Raw genomic sequence first — 14,549 nt, 5'->3', positions numbered from 1 at the left:
ACTGTTTAATTTCATCGCTCTGACCAGCACTACTGCTGCTTCAGAATTAAAGTCAAATTTATTTGTCTGCAGTAATTTCTTAGCATGTTTCTTAGCATGCCATGTAAATCTATGATAATACGTTGTTTAATTTATGACTTATTTTCGTGACGTTTTGAAAAGGAATTATAGATTTTGACACACCCAGGATGCCTGCCATTAGTATTGCTCCGAATTAATTACATTCTCGTAAAGATTTGAACTCCTGAACGAATCTCTGAATGGACGAATTATCTTATGAAAAAACAAACAGAACAAATGATACACTAAGAAGGATACACTACGAGGGATACACTACGAGGGAAACACTACGAAGGATACACTACGAAGGATACACTACGAAGGATACTCTACGAGGGATACACTACGAAGGATATACTACGAAGGATACACTACGAAGGATATACTACGAAGGATACACTACGAGGGATACACTACGAAGAATACACGACGTAAGATACATTACGAAGGATACACTACGAAGGATACACTACGAAGGATACACTACGAAGGATACCCTACGAAGGATACACTACGAAAGATACACTACGAAGGATACACTACGAAGAATACACGACGAAAGATACACTACGAAGGATGCACTACGAAAGATACATTACGAAAGATACACTACGATTTACGAAGGATACACTACGAGGGATAAACTACGAACTACGAAGTATACACTACGAAGGATACCCTACGAGGATACCCGATGTAAAGCAGGTATAAGAACTGCAGCAAGAGATTACTTGTGAGAGGCAAGCAGCGATTAGGCCTTATAAAGCTTGTGTAGTTTCATTACCTGATCGCTCTCTTATCTGTACACACTACATTGTACAGTGTTATAACTGGTGTATTATCTATAAGTGATTTACTCACTTTAAACGCTGGCCTGGTATCATGTACTTGTAGTGGTCTATGCAGTATTCGAGAAGCCGCACCATCATTAGGAGGAGACAACTCTAGGGTCCGGCTTTTTGGATGACGATGTGGTTTATCATTTATCCCACTATACCCTCCCACTTACCTAGCCTGCTTCTCCCACTTACCTAGCCTGCTTCTCCCACTTACCTAGCCTGCTTCTCCCACTTACCAAGCCTGCTTCTCCCACTTACCTAGCCTGCTTCTCCCACTTACCTAGCCTGCTTCTCCCACTTACCTAGCCTGCTTCTCCCACTTACCTAGCCTGCTTCTCCCACTTACCTAGCCTGCTTCTCCCACTTACCTAGTCTGCTTTGAAGAAGAGGGTGGGATTTATTTTCTGTTTTGATGCTGTTCTTCTTTTTAAAAGGAGGTACGACGATTTGGCGTAAAGAGGTAACAGCTGTATACATTATATTCGTCAAGTTCCAGAATTAAAAAAGAGTCTTACATATAGGTGCCAACCCCCATAAGAACTGAACGGTGACTAGGACGGCGGTACTATAAACACTACGGATATAACAAGCGGGTGGATCATATGGTACTTATTTTTAAATGGACACGGTAGCGGCGGAACCAGACACCCTCCCAAATGATAAACTAGTGATAATATTTGTAACATTACATATTTTAACTTTTGTTTATGTAAAGTGAATTTTCTTTCAATAATAAGCACGATGTTGTTATTGACTACTAGCATTAATATTACTAACATTAGCATTAGTATTACTTTAGTCTAATTATTATAGAAATAGAGTTTTTAGTCAATATAATAAGTCAAGTAAAGATTTGTTACCAGCTTGATTACAAATAACGACTCATCAATAAATCACCAACGTAAAAACAAGTAAATCATTAATTGTGAACTGATTGAGAAGTCGAAACTCGATCTGTTAACCCGCAGCTAGAACCGGTAAAAGTCGAAGCTGTCCCGGCTACACCTGGCAATAGTGCAGTAGTCCCACCTGAAATGTCATTAGTCAATTAGATCTCGTGTAGTTTCAGTTCCAGTTCAAGTTTCAATGTTGGTGGTTTTACAATGGTGGCTCTTTATGGTGGTGTTATCTACAAGTCGCAGAGGTCTGGCTCACCTCCAGAGAAGGTTAGTGGTGTAGCACCATGGCTTCCCTTCCTCGGATGGTAAATAGGTAACTAGGTAAATAGGTAACTAGGTAAATAGGTAACTAGGTAACTAGGTAACTAGGTAACTAGGTAACTAGGTAACTAGGTAACTAGGTAACTAGGTAACTAGGTAACTAGGTAACTAGGTAACTAGGTAACTAGGTAACTAGAAGGTAACTAGGTAACTAGGTAACTAGGTAACTAGGTAACTAGGTAACTAGGTAACTAGGTAACTAGGTAACTAGGTAACTAGGTAACTAGGTAACTAGGTAACTAGGTAACCAGGTAACTAGGTAACTAGGTAACTAGGTAACTAGGTAACTAGGTAACTAGGTAACTAGGTAACTAGGTAACTAGGTAACTAGGTAACTAGGTAACTAGGTAACTAGGTAACCAGGTAACTAGGTAACTAGGTAACTAGGTAACTAGGTAACTAGGTAACTAGGTAACTAGGTAACTAGGTAACTAGGTAACTAGGTAACTAGGTAACTAGGTAACTAGGTAACCAGGTAACTAGGTAACTAGGTAACTAGGTAACTAGGTAACTAGGTAACTAGGTAAGACTCACCTCCAGAGAAGGTTAGTGGTGTAGCACCATGGCTTCCCTTCCTCGGATGGGTTCCGACAGAACCTGAAATAATTATTGGACATAAGCTCCCTACTTCAGCAGTCAGCAGTAACTTAATATATGCCAGACCAAAAAGATATACTTATCAAAAAAATTTAACTTACATTAAAATGAAATAAACTATGACCACAAGGCACAACCCGATCATAACTAAAGGAACTACCTTATCGGACCTTATTTGGACGGACATTACTTGAACGCTGGAGGCCCTAGCGTTCATCTTAATGTCCGTTCAAATAAAGTCCGTTCAATTAATGTCCGTCCAAGTTAAAGTCCGTTGAAATTTTTTCAAAAGTTTTTCCATTTCGAACTTTTTGTCCAGAATATGACAACTTTGAGAACTTTATTGTGCCGTAAGTTAACGACGGAAAGGTTCTCCTTGGTCTGCTGGAGGCACAGAAAACTCTACTACTACTACTACTAGTATATGATATTTTCAAGGGTCACTTGGCGGAAAAAAGTCAACGAAATTATGGCCCTCAACAACATAGTTCATGAACTAGTCCCCGCCAACATGACAAACTTGTTCCAGCCTCTAGATATTACGGTAAATCGTGTTGCCAAGGACATCGTCCGACGTTGTTATAGTTCATATTACTCGGGGGCGGTAATGAACAGTGCTAGGAAAGCTCCACGTGATGTTAAGGTTAACCTTAAGTTGTCTAAGATAAAACCACTTAATCACGCCGAAATAATGGCTTGTAAAAGTTAACACTGAAATGCAGGACCGGGGTAGTTTGATAAAAAAAGGTTTCCATAAAGCTAGAAATCACTGATGCTTTAAGCATGGGCTATTTCATGCACGAAAACCCATTTGATGAAGATGATATGTGATATTAGACACTGATCATGTACCTTACTCGGGATTATTATGACCGGGATAAAGTGGTGGGTTTAGGGTAATTTCGCCATATTTTTCCCGAACCACATTTTCACCGGTCGTTAATAAACCCGCCTACTCAGCTTTTAGGGTTCCCAAGGGGTATGGGTGCTCATATTTTAATCGTTGTCTTATATTCGCTAAAGAAGACTATTGGGACACTTGTTGTAGGTTTTTCGACTTCATTTGGCTAAAATTGCATAAAAATTCACCTTTTTGCCCAATTCTTGTCATATATCCTTATTGTCGAATTTGATTTAAATAGGCCAATTTTTAATTTCTTAGGTATTGACTATCTCTACATAATGAAATAGGACTCAAAGTAAAAGTAACAGTTAAATTAAAACTTGAATTAATTAAAACTGATGAAAGGGATGATCCAGATGAAGATAACGAAGATGATTACAACTTATTGGAAGACTAAACAGCTCTCCCTTTATCTTAATATCGATCTGGTTGTTACGCTTCAAATGTTAAAAATTATTTTCCATCTAGTTTGATTAACCACGAGTCATTATTTCTGTCTACTTTCAACAATTATTGATAATTCGACTTGTTTCACAAGTTTTAGCAATGCGAATATTTCTAAACTTGCTTATCTCTAATAAGGAAATTTACATCTGAGACAAAATTTTTGAATCTAAAATTGAAAGGTTGGACACCGGTAAAATGGCGACCGGGAAAATGTGGTGGGTTTTGAGCAATTTCGCCATATTTTTCCCGAACCATATTTTAACCGGTCGTTAATAAACCCGTCGTAATAATCCCGAGTAAGGTACACATTTTTAAACATTTTTACTGCTTAATGACTGCTTTTTTTACTTACTGTATAAAAAATGGATTTAAAAATCATTTGCTGAAATTTAAAAAACGTCAAAAAAACGTTTAAAAAAATTCGGATTTTTGATGGTTTTGAATGCCTTCGAGCGTTCATATTAATGTCCGTTCATAATTATGTCCGTTCATGTAATGTCCGTCCAAATAAGGTCCGATAAGGTATTAACTAAAGTAATACCTGTGGTCCCCAACCCCAGCCCAGTTGTACTCAGGGGAGTGGTAACTAGGTAACTATGTAAAACTAGGTAACTAGGTAACTAGGTAACTAGGTAACTAGGTAACTAGTTACCTAGTAACTGAATGAACTATGAACTAAAGTAATACCTGTGGTCCCCAACCCCAGCCCAGTTGTACTCCGGAGAGTGGTAACCGTGCGGGTGAGGAAAGTCACTGTTCCAGTTATTGCAGTTCTTGTTGTGGTCGGTGGTAGCTTGCTTGCCCCGGTACTGGGCCCCTATACCCGTGAAACAGTCCATGTTCCAGATACAGGTGGGAATGTCGCATTCTTCAGTTTCTGTCTCGCTGGGTGGGTTTCAGTTTAGACTTAGAGTAAGGGGGTTTAATTCTGATAAATATGATTTCTCCTGTTACTTATCGCTGAACTTATCAGATAAGTTATGTAAATTAAAAATGTAGCGATCTGTCCTATGATTGATCACCTGATGTAACAGAAGGGTTTATCCGCGAGATCAGTTCCGTCCGGGTTCTGACAGTAATGGTTTGGAGCTGCTTTATCTGCAAGAGGAGTTCTCTTCCAGTTTATACAGGCCTGAACCATGTTAAATGTTAATGTCAGCTCATCTTTGTTGACTTTATATTTTTGAGTTAGTTTCATTCGAAGTTCGAACCGAACTTTTCTTGACATTGTGCTTGTTATCAAACGCATTTCATATCTATATTTTGTAAATTCTGATAATCAAACATTGCCGGATGTAGACTGTAAGTGTAGAGGTGGTCTTGATGATCAAACCTTGCCAGATTTAGAGGTACTCCTGATAGAACCATGGAACTTCCATCCCTGATCTAAACTGCAAAACACGTCGTTTATCAAAGGAGAGAAGGACCTGAGAACACCGATGCTCTCAATATCAGCTACATTCATTGGCCCGTCTGTTTCTGTCAGTTTAGTGAAGTAGCCCCTGTGGTTTAATATTAATTATTAATGAGAGTGATGCAATCCAACGATAAGTTTTTCTGGTAAGGAAAATTCAACGCTGCGGGTTCTTGTGTGAAAGTTTGTGAATACTCCAAATTGCACAGGGAACTTCCTTTTCACTAGTATCTTTATATTCGGGTGCGTTCACACTAGAATAGAACATTGGTCATGTTGGGCTGCAATATAACCGATTGTGCTGACATAAATGAAATTCAACAAGTAAATCCCGCCGAAGATTTATGAGAATTCAATGTATACTAGTGAGGTATACTAGTGTATTGTGTATAGTATATTGTGTATATTGTATAATGTACTATCTATAGTGTATAGTGTATAGTGTATATTGTTACCTGTGATTAGTAATATTGAAAAGTTCAAACTCTCCCTTGATAACTTGAACAGAGAGTATTCTAGAGGTCACATTAAGGTTGTCGTCATAGTAACGGTCACAAGTTCCAGTCATATCCTCCCCACTACACGCCTGCAAGTTAGAGTGGATTTAAGAACAGATTCTCGAAACTAAAGAAAATTAGTTGGACTAATCAGAATTGGACAAAATCTGATTTCTTGAACGAGGAAACAAGGGTTAAACTTAAAAAACAACAGCCGATAAAGTACATTACAGGAAAGCTTAAGCTCGATTATACAGCATTACAGATTAAGTACTAACCTCAATAACAGGTCCGATACAGCCGCTAAAAGAGTCAGTACCCTCTGACCAGGTAAAGGCAGTGTCAGGGCATTTCATGCACTGTACCGAGCCCTCAACAGAATTGTACTGATGCACGGGGCATTTTGTGCACGTGGCTGCGTTCTCTTCTTCACTGTACGTTCCTGAGAGGTAGAATATTTTAGAAATTAGAAATTATAAAAAGTTTAGCATATACAGTACATATCACTAAAATATATGGATTAAAGAAACTCAATGAACACAAAAAAAGTGCATGTAGGTGGTATATGTTATAGGAACACAGAGTGGTCACCTTGCACAACACGGTCCATATAAGGTAATGTTACCATGGTAACACTACCATATAGGGTAATGTTACCATAGTAACACTACCATATAAGGTAATGCTACCATGGTAACACTACCATATAAGGTAATGTTGCACAAAATTATGCAGGCTCAGGTTAGCAGGAATCTAACTTTCAGAGGAATAATAATGTTATAATAAGATATTGGTTTTAAAAGCCCAGATGGGTGCCGTCAATTATGTATACACTAGTATAAAATTATGTATAATTATATATGCTAGTTAGTATTCTGACCTTTAGGACAAATCTGACAGCCTTTGTGGTGGTCTTTGTAGTAACCAGGACTACAGTTTACCTCTTTACACTGATCTAGCGAGGTCGAGCCTTCTTCAAATGTCTCCTGAAAAAAGCAATATTATTGGAGGGTGGTTCTGAAAACATGAAAGTCACTTTTATGTGACGTATTATTATTACATCAGCGTGGAGGGGCTTTAGCATTTATCCGAATGCAAATTCCTAAAGGGACAACTAAAATTCGGGTCAATGGCCGTAATTATTGAATGGATAAGGACAGATAATTTAATTGGAGGGATCATTTTAACGGTCTGTATTGAAACAGGAGGTATGGAATATTCATACAACTATTGAATTTAAAGGGGCGCGATTAGATTTGGACCTATCCGTTAAATATCTCGTTTTTACGGCAAGTGTTAACAGTTTAGGTACAAATATTTGTGCTTAAACTCACACTTTTATAACCCCAACACTAACTTTAACACCTAAACAGTAGAAATAACATTTTACAAGCCTGTCAGTGTCACGAGCACGCGTCTTACGAAAATAAGTTTTTGCTCAAATACAACTCCTCAGATAACTATTTTTACCCTATGTCATGGGGGTGATTCGGAATTAGCGTCCTAAAATACCTCTGGGCCATTTAAAGTCATTGTCAGAAGCTTTGGAGACAATAGCCATTTTAGTTGAACCTAGCGTCTTTGTTGTTTTTGATCATGTGATCTTGAGGTTCAGACCAACATTGTGATTTTATGACGTTAGCCATCTTTACAGAGGTAAATACTCACACAAAAGAACTCCTTATTTGCGTGAGCTCGAAGCTTGAGTTAATGTTTTGAAAATATTAAAAACCAATACATACAAATATTTTCATATTTTGTGGGCTTTTGTTTTGAGGGTAGAATTGGCTTCCAGCCCACTTTAGTGCGCAGTTTAGATGCAATCCCCGTCCCTCCTTATTCAGGGGAAGCTGAGGGCTGGCGCTCCTTAACCCCCATAGCAACCCTCTTAGCAACCCCCATAGTGCGCAGTTTAGATGCAATCCCCGTCCCTCCTTATTCAGGGGAAGCTGAGGGCTGGCGCTCCTTAACCCCCATAGCAACCCTCTTAGCAACCCCCATAGTGCGCAGTTTAGATGCAATCCCCGTCCCTCCTTATTCAGGGGAAGCTGAGGGCTGGCGCTCCTTAACCCCCATAGCAACCCTCTTAGCAACCCCCATAGTGCGCAGTTTAGATGCAATCCCCGTCCCTCCTTATTCAGGGGAAGCTGAGGGCTGCCGCTCCTTAACCCCCATAGCAACCCCCTTAGTAACTCCCATAGCATATATGTGTAAACAAAAATTCTATCTGCACATTCACGTTTTTAAGTAGAATTGTGCGCAATGATAAAAATTTATTTTTTCAAAAAGATAAAATTTCAAAACTTTCAAAGATTTTCGCTGTCTACAGCTTATAAATTATTTGTAGTGTAGTTAGATTAAGTTTACTAAAGTACATATTTTAGACTGTTTGCTAAGTCTAAATGCACGATAGTCGCCCCTTGCACTCTTGCAGTCAAAATTAACATTTCTCAATCTTCATTGCTAAAATCCATTTCTTCAAACATGTTTTCCAATTATCTTTATATTTCCTAATGGTGTCTGGGCTGACAAAGTTGGCTTTGTACAGCAGGATAATTCCGTCGACGAAAATAATACATGTACATATTTCATTAGATACAAATTATTTCTATAGCAGTTACTATTATATTTATGAAGTTGTTAGTAATGGTATCCGAGGCGAGTAAATTCTACATGGCTTGTCAAGAATACATAAAGGGCTATTTACGTCAAGAGCTTAGAAAGTATCGCTATATAGTGGGGAGAATTCCATTTTTGAATCTTATTTATGTTGTTATTTATATTTACTGTTACATGTTGGTCTTTGAACTTACAGAGTTGGGTTTGTGCAGAAAATACTTTATCGTCGACGGCAATATAATTCAATAATATTTTTTATTAAACAATATTTTTTTATTAAATAATTAATATTCATTATAAATTATTGCTATAATACTCATTTTATAAAGTTTATTCATAAACTCGTTCATAAGTTAGTAATGATATCTGAGGGGAAAAAAGTATATAATTATTTATTCTTTGCAGATATGTCGACCGCACTTGTAGCCACATTTCTTATGAAAGTGATTACAGTACAAGCTTGGGGTAACATTCCTTCAGATGTTCCTCTCAAACCGGATTCTTCCCCGCAAAATGCTTCTCAGCCAGCCAATAATGAAAAGTCGGATGTTATAGAATGCTTTAGAAATGACCTCGCGAAAGACCCCGATAAAAGTCATTTAAATACGTTCATTACAACAGGAGCACTTCAATGCTGGTTGTATTGCAAATATAACTTCAAATGCCATAGTATTTCCTTCGAAATTTTGAGCAGTACTTGCTCCTTATTCAAAAGAGATAGCATCTTGAGCAATCGTGAAGTTGAGAAAGGCTTTTCCGTCACACTTGAAAAGCAGTGCATGGAACTTTCAAAGAAAATATTTGCAGGAGCTAGTATAACAGATATTATACTTCTCAGCATGTCTGGGGTAGGGTTTCTGATAGAGCAAGCATTAGTTCAGATAACTTGCCTGGCGAAAGGCAAATCTCTAAAAACGAGGCCAGAAGATGACATTAGCTACTGTTTGAGATGGAAACCTTGCACGGAGGGAAGCAAATGGGTTCTGAAGGAACCAGAACGTCGAGAGTTTATAAAAGTGGAGGGAGTCGATCTTTATCAAATCTCTCCAGCAGATGAGTTGGACTTGTGTCTAGATGTTCTCGTTGCTGAGAACGGAGTGAACATGGCAATATTATCAACTTGTAGAAGAATTTTACACGAAAAAGAGGATCGGCAGTTGATTTTCGTGACAAATGAAACTTCAAGACCAGACCTGAACCAGTACTCGATCTATTCAACAACTGGAGATGAGAAGAGTTTCGACATACTTTTCACTGGAACAGACTGGACCAAGTCATACAAATCACTTTTCGGATTATCGTTTAGAGAGCCCTCTTTCTACCAACAAGAATTACAATTATCCTGTTCTCTGTCCCAGTTCTTTACTCCACACGGAGTTATAAGAAACAAAGAAAATGTCCCCTTTGTTCTTCCAGGATACCAAGTAGAGATACAGTGCGACCAGGGTTACGGAGTGAAAAACCGTAATTACACATCAATGCAAACTGTAGTTTGTTCCGAAGACGCAAAACCTCAACCATGCACACGGATAATCTTAACGAAGCCAGGTCGAGTCAGAAACAAAGAAAACGGAAAAGAGGATTTGTGCCATTTGTTCCTAACAGTGGGGATTGTCAGCACAATAATTGCTGTGATGGTACTGGTGATGTTATTGAGGAAAAGAAGGCATCAGAAAAAGGCGGAAATTGAAGATCTTGGGAAAGTAGGAGAAAGTAAAACAACCGTGGTCTCGAGATTGGATGGAGTCTCTGAGTGCACTACCGATTTGGAGACAAATACTTCGACTTGATGAACGGACTGTCATTGATCAGGTTGGGATCAAAACGTGATATTTTGAACTACAGAGAAAAGTAAAAATAGTCCCACAATGTCCCATACACGCTGAACCTTTGTGCCGAACTAAATTACTGGACAAGGCTTCTTTTTTAATTTGCTTGCGGATTGAACAACGCTGGTTGTAATAGCTTGGATGCGTTAAGGGGATCCAGAATCTGATTATGCTATTTAATTTATTTTGTTGTTAAGCTGAGAATTAAAGAATCATCCACGAGCCGAACAATTTATCATAAATTGTAACATACTAACATACCTCTCCATGGTATGGTACCTCTCCGCATTAGTGTCCCAAAGCAATGACGGTCAAAAAATGGAAGCATAATCTCAATCAGCTTCACAGAGCTCAAAAAATGTTTAAACCTTACAGTTGATAATTTCACAGTGAGAAAAAATATTGACAAAAATTACTTTTCACTCATCTGAATTTTTAAAATGTTATATTTATTATTGATATTGCTTTCATTATATCTATAAATACATCGGAGGTTTATGTTTACTGTACAAGACCTAAAAATGTTGATATTATACTGCAATATTAATAACTTTTTTATAGAGTATCGTGTCAAGTCAAAGGCCGTAATATATTCTTCTGCTGGTCACATGTCTTGTCACATGGCTTGTCACATGACTGGTCACATGGCTCGTTAGCGGTCACGTGATCAGTGGCGTAACATTTTATGTTAGCACCCATTGTTACACCACTGCACACCATCAAGAATACATAAAGGGTTATTTGCATCAGGAGCTTTGAAAGTATCGCTATATAATACCAGTGGGGAGAGTTCTATTTTTGAATCATATTTATGTTGTTATTTACTGTTACATGTTGGTCTTTGGGCTTACAGCTTTACAGAGTTTGGTTTGTGCAGAAAATATTTTATCGTCGACGGCAATATCATTCAATAATATTTTTTTATTAAACAATATTTTTTTATTAAATAATATTCACTATAAATTATTGCTATAATACTCAGTTGATAAAGTTTATTTATAAACTCTTTAATAAGTTAATAACGATATCCGAGGCGAAAAAAGTATATTAATTTTATTCTTTGCAGACATGTTGACCGCACTTGTAGCCACATTCCTTATGAAAGTGATTACAGTACAAGCTTGGGGTAACATCCCTTCAGATGTTCCTCTCAAACCGGATTCCTCCCCACCAAATGCTCTTCGACCACCCAATAAATATGATGAAAATGTTGATGTTTTACTCTGCTTTACGACTGATGTCGAGAAAGACCCCGATGAAGGTCATTTAAATACGTTCATTACAACAGGAGCACTTCAATGCTGGTTGTATTGCAAATATAACTTCAAATGCCATAGTCTCTCCTTCGACATTTTGAGCAGTACTTGCTCCTTATTCAAAAGAGATAGCATCTTGAGCAACCGTGAAGTTGAGAAAGGCTTTTCCGTCACACTTGAAATGCAGTGCATGGAACTTTCAAAGAAAACATTTGCAGGAGCTAGTATACATGATATAGTATTTCTCAGCCTTTCTGGGGTAGGGTTTCTGATTGAAAAAGCAATGGTACCGACAACTTGTCTGGCGAAAGGCAAATCCTTAGAAACAGAAGATGTCAGCTACAGTTTGATATGGAGACCATGCGAGGAAGGAAGCAAATGGTTTCTGAAAGGCTTTAAATTGGAGGGAGTCGATCTTTATCAAATCTCTCCAGCTGATGAACTGGAACTGTGTTAGATGTCCTTGTTGCTAAGAACGGAATGAACACGGCAATATTATCGACTTGTCGAATAATTTTACACGAAAAAGAGGATCGGCAGTTGATTTTCGTGACAAATGAAACTTCAAGACCAATCCTGAACGACCTGAACCAGTACTCGATCTATTCGACAATTGGAGATGAGAAGAGTTTAAACATACTTTTCACTGGAACAGGCTGGGCCAAGTTAACCAAATCACTTCATGCAGTTTCATTTAGAGAGCCCTCTTTCTACCAGCAAGAATTACAATTATCCTGTTCTCTGTCCCAGTTCTCTACCCCACACGGAGTTATAAGAAACAAAGAAAATGTCCCCTTTATTCTTCCAGGATACCAAGTAGAGATACAGTGCGACCAGGGTTACGGAGTGAAAAACCGTAATTACACATCAATGCAAACTGTAGGTTGTTCCGAAGACGCAAAACCTCAACCATGTACACGGATAATCTTAACGAAGCCAGGTCGAGTCAGAAACAAAGAAAACAGAAAAGAGGATTTGTGCCATTTGTTCCTAACAGTGGGTATTGTCAGCACAACAATTGCGGTGATGCTACTGGTGATACTGATGTTATTGAGGAAAAGAAGGCATCAGAAAAAGACGGCAATTGAAGATCTTGGGAAAGTAGGAGAAAGTGAAACAACCGTGGTCTCGAGATTGGATGGAGTCTCTGAGTGCACTACCGAATTGGAGACAAATACTTCGACTTGATGAACAGACTGTCATTGATCAGGTTGGGATCAAAACATGGTATTTTGAACTACAGAAAAAACGTATTGTCAATATATCATTATCACGTTGAGTCCGATTGAGTCCCACAATGTCCCATATACGGTGAACTTCTGTGCCGAACTATTAGGATACTTTACAAGGCTTTTTTAAATTTTCTTGCGGATATAAAACAGCTGGTTTTAATTATTTGGATGCGTTTAGGGGATCCAGAATCTGATTATGCTATTTAATTTTTTTTGTTGTATGCTGAGAATGAAAGAATCGTCCACGAGCCAAACAATTTATAATAAATTGTAATCCATGCGATCAATGTTCATATCTGAATTGCTGTGCTACATCGCTACCTCATTTTCATTTCTCTTCAAATGTTTAAAGTGCACTGATTTTAGTGCTGTTCTCAGTAGAGGAGATGCTGCCTTATAGACAATATGATTGTAAAACTTGTAAAAAATACAAACATTCGTTTGTACTTCTAAAAATGGCTTCCGATACTTGGATAAAAATATAAAATCTAAAGGGTGAGTAAATCAAAAAACAAATTACCTGTCCTTGGGGACACGGTGCACACTGATCATAAGACTGAAGCCCTGTTATATCACCGTATGTGTTCTTAGGACACGGTGTGGGTGTAGCAGCTCCAGAAGGACAGTAGTGTCCAGCTGGACTCAATTCCTGTAAGGAAGAGCTTCTTTTAGTAAAGGGCTAACTAGAGGTTTTAAAATATGTTACTCAATCGTTTTAGAATTTATATGGTTGTAATTTAATGAGCCCCTTTTGGTGCTTAAAGTAGCATTGCTCAATGATTGGATGGATTCCTTTGGTAATGGTAGGTAGTTACTAACCTGCTCTGAAGAAGAACTACCAGAGGGACAATAATAACCAGCACTGCAGTCTCCAGTAGGCTCACTTGATCCACCTGATATATTAAATAGGATGTCATTGAGATAGCAGGAAACTGGTCTGTTTGTTTAAACTTTGAAAACAATGCCAACAATTTTACGGTTGAGTGTATTTCTTGCAAGTGTTATGGATGAAATCTAAATAATACTGAAGCTGAAAGTTCAGGTCTACTCACTTTGTTCACAGTATTTTCCAGCCAGACACTGAATACACTGCTCCATCTCCACCAGTGCCACCAGGTCACTGTAAGTACCAGCAGGACAAGGTGCCGGAACAGCCACACCCTCCTCACAGTAATGACCAGCAGGGCAGTCTGTCGGAGCTACAGACCCCTCAGGGCAGTACCCTCCAGCAGTGCACACCACAGCTTCAGAAGCTCCCTGTGAGTCCACGTAGTGACCAGCTGGGGCGGGTCTGCACATAGCGGACCCTGTGTAGGGGGTGTAGGAACCAGGGAAGCAGGGGTCACACGAGGCTGCTTTATCGTCGGAGAAGTGACCCACAGGGCAGTCTTCACAGTGGGACGTGGTTATGGAGTAGCTTCCTGCATCACATTCCTGGAGTTAACGTGATGTTCATTTGTGCTTATAAATAATGGTTTACTTTTTAAGGTAAGTTTAATTTACTATTTTTAATGTGCTATTTTATAAACTATTAAAAAATAGGTTATAAAATAATAAAAACAGTTTTTCACAAAGTACTGTGCCTTTTTTCTCTAACAATACATTCTTTTCAAGAAAATGTAACAATCCTCATCC

General features: G+C 38.4%; 1 protein-coding gene across 1 annotated transcript; it reads right to left on the bottom strand.

Moving 5' to 3' along the window:
• Positions 1–1,802: 1,802 nt before the first annotated feature.
• Positions 1,803–14,547, bottom strand: LOC134820101 (uncharacterized). The gene is made up of 12 exons (XM_063830322.1): positions 14,539–14,547; positions 13,967–14,348; positions 13,734–13,807; positions 13,435–13,563; positions 6,859–6,964; positions 6,257–6,420; positions 5,937–6,067; positions 5,401–5,569; positions 5,090–5,199; positions 4,755–4,952; positions 2,654–2,716; positions 1,803–1,928 (listed from the first exon to the last, which is right to left on the bottom strand). The coding sequence occupies exons 1-12, from the start codon at positions 14,545–14,547 to the stop codon at positions 1,868–1,870; spliced, it is 1,596 nt and encodes a 531-aa protein (XP_063686392.1). The 3' UTR covers positions 1,803–1,867.
• Between the last annotated feature and the right edge of the window lie 2 nt (positions 14,548–14,549).

Source organism: Bolinopsis microptera, chromosome 8 (genome assembly GCF_026151205.1).
Source record: "Bolinopsis microptera isolate Bmic1 chromosome 8, MBARI_Bmic_1.0, whole genome shotgun sequence".
Taxonomy (NCBI): Eukaryota; Metazoa; Ctenophora; class Tentaculata; order Lobata; family Bolinopsidae; genus Bolinopsis; species Bolinopsis microptera.
The sequence above is the reverse complement of the archived record's forward strand: the minus strand, read 5'-3'. Positions and strand labels throughout refer to the sequence as shown.

Bases quoted from the DNA above. Each gene is read 5' to 3' on its own strand.
- LOC134820101 (XM_063830322.1), bottom strand. The intron at 6,965-13,434 runs GTAATTTGTTTT...TGCTTTTTTCAG, and splicing joins CACCGTGTCCCCAAGGACAG to GAGACATTTGAAGAAGGCTC. The intron at 6,068-6,256 runs GTTAGTACTTAA...TCTAACTTGCAG, and splicing joins GTATCGGACCTGTTATTGAG to GCGTGTAGTGGGGAGGATAT.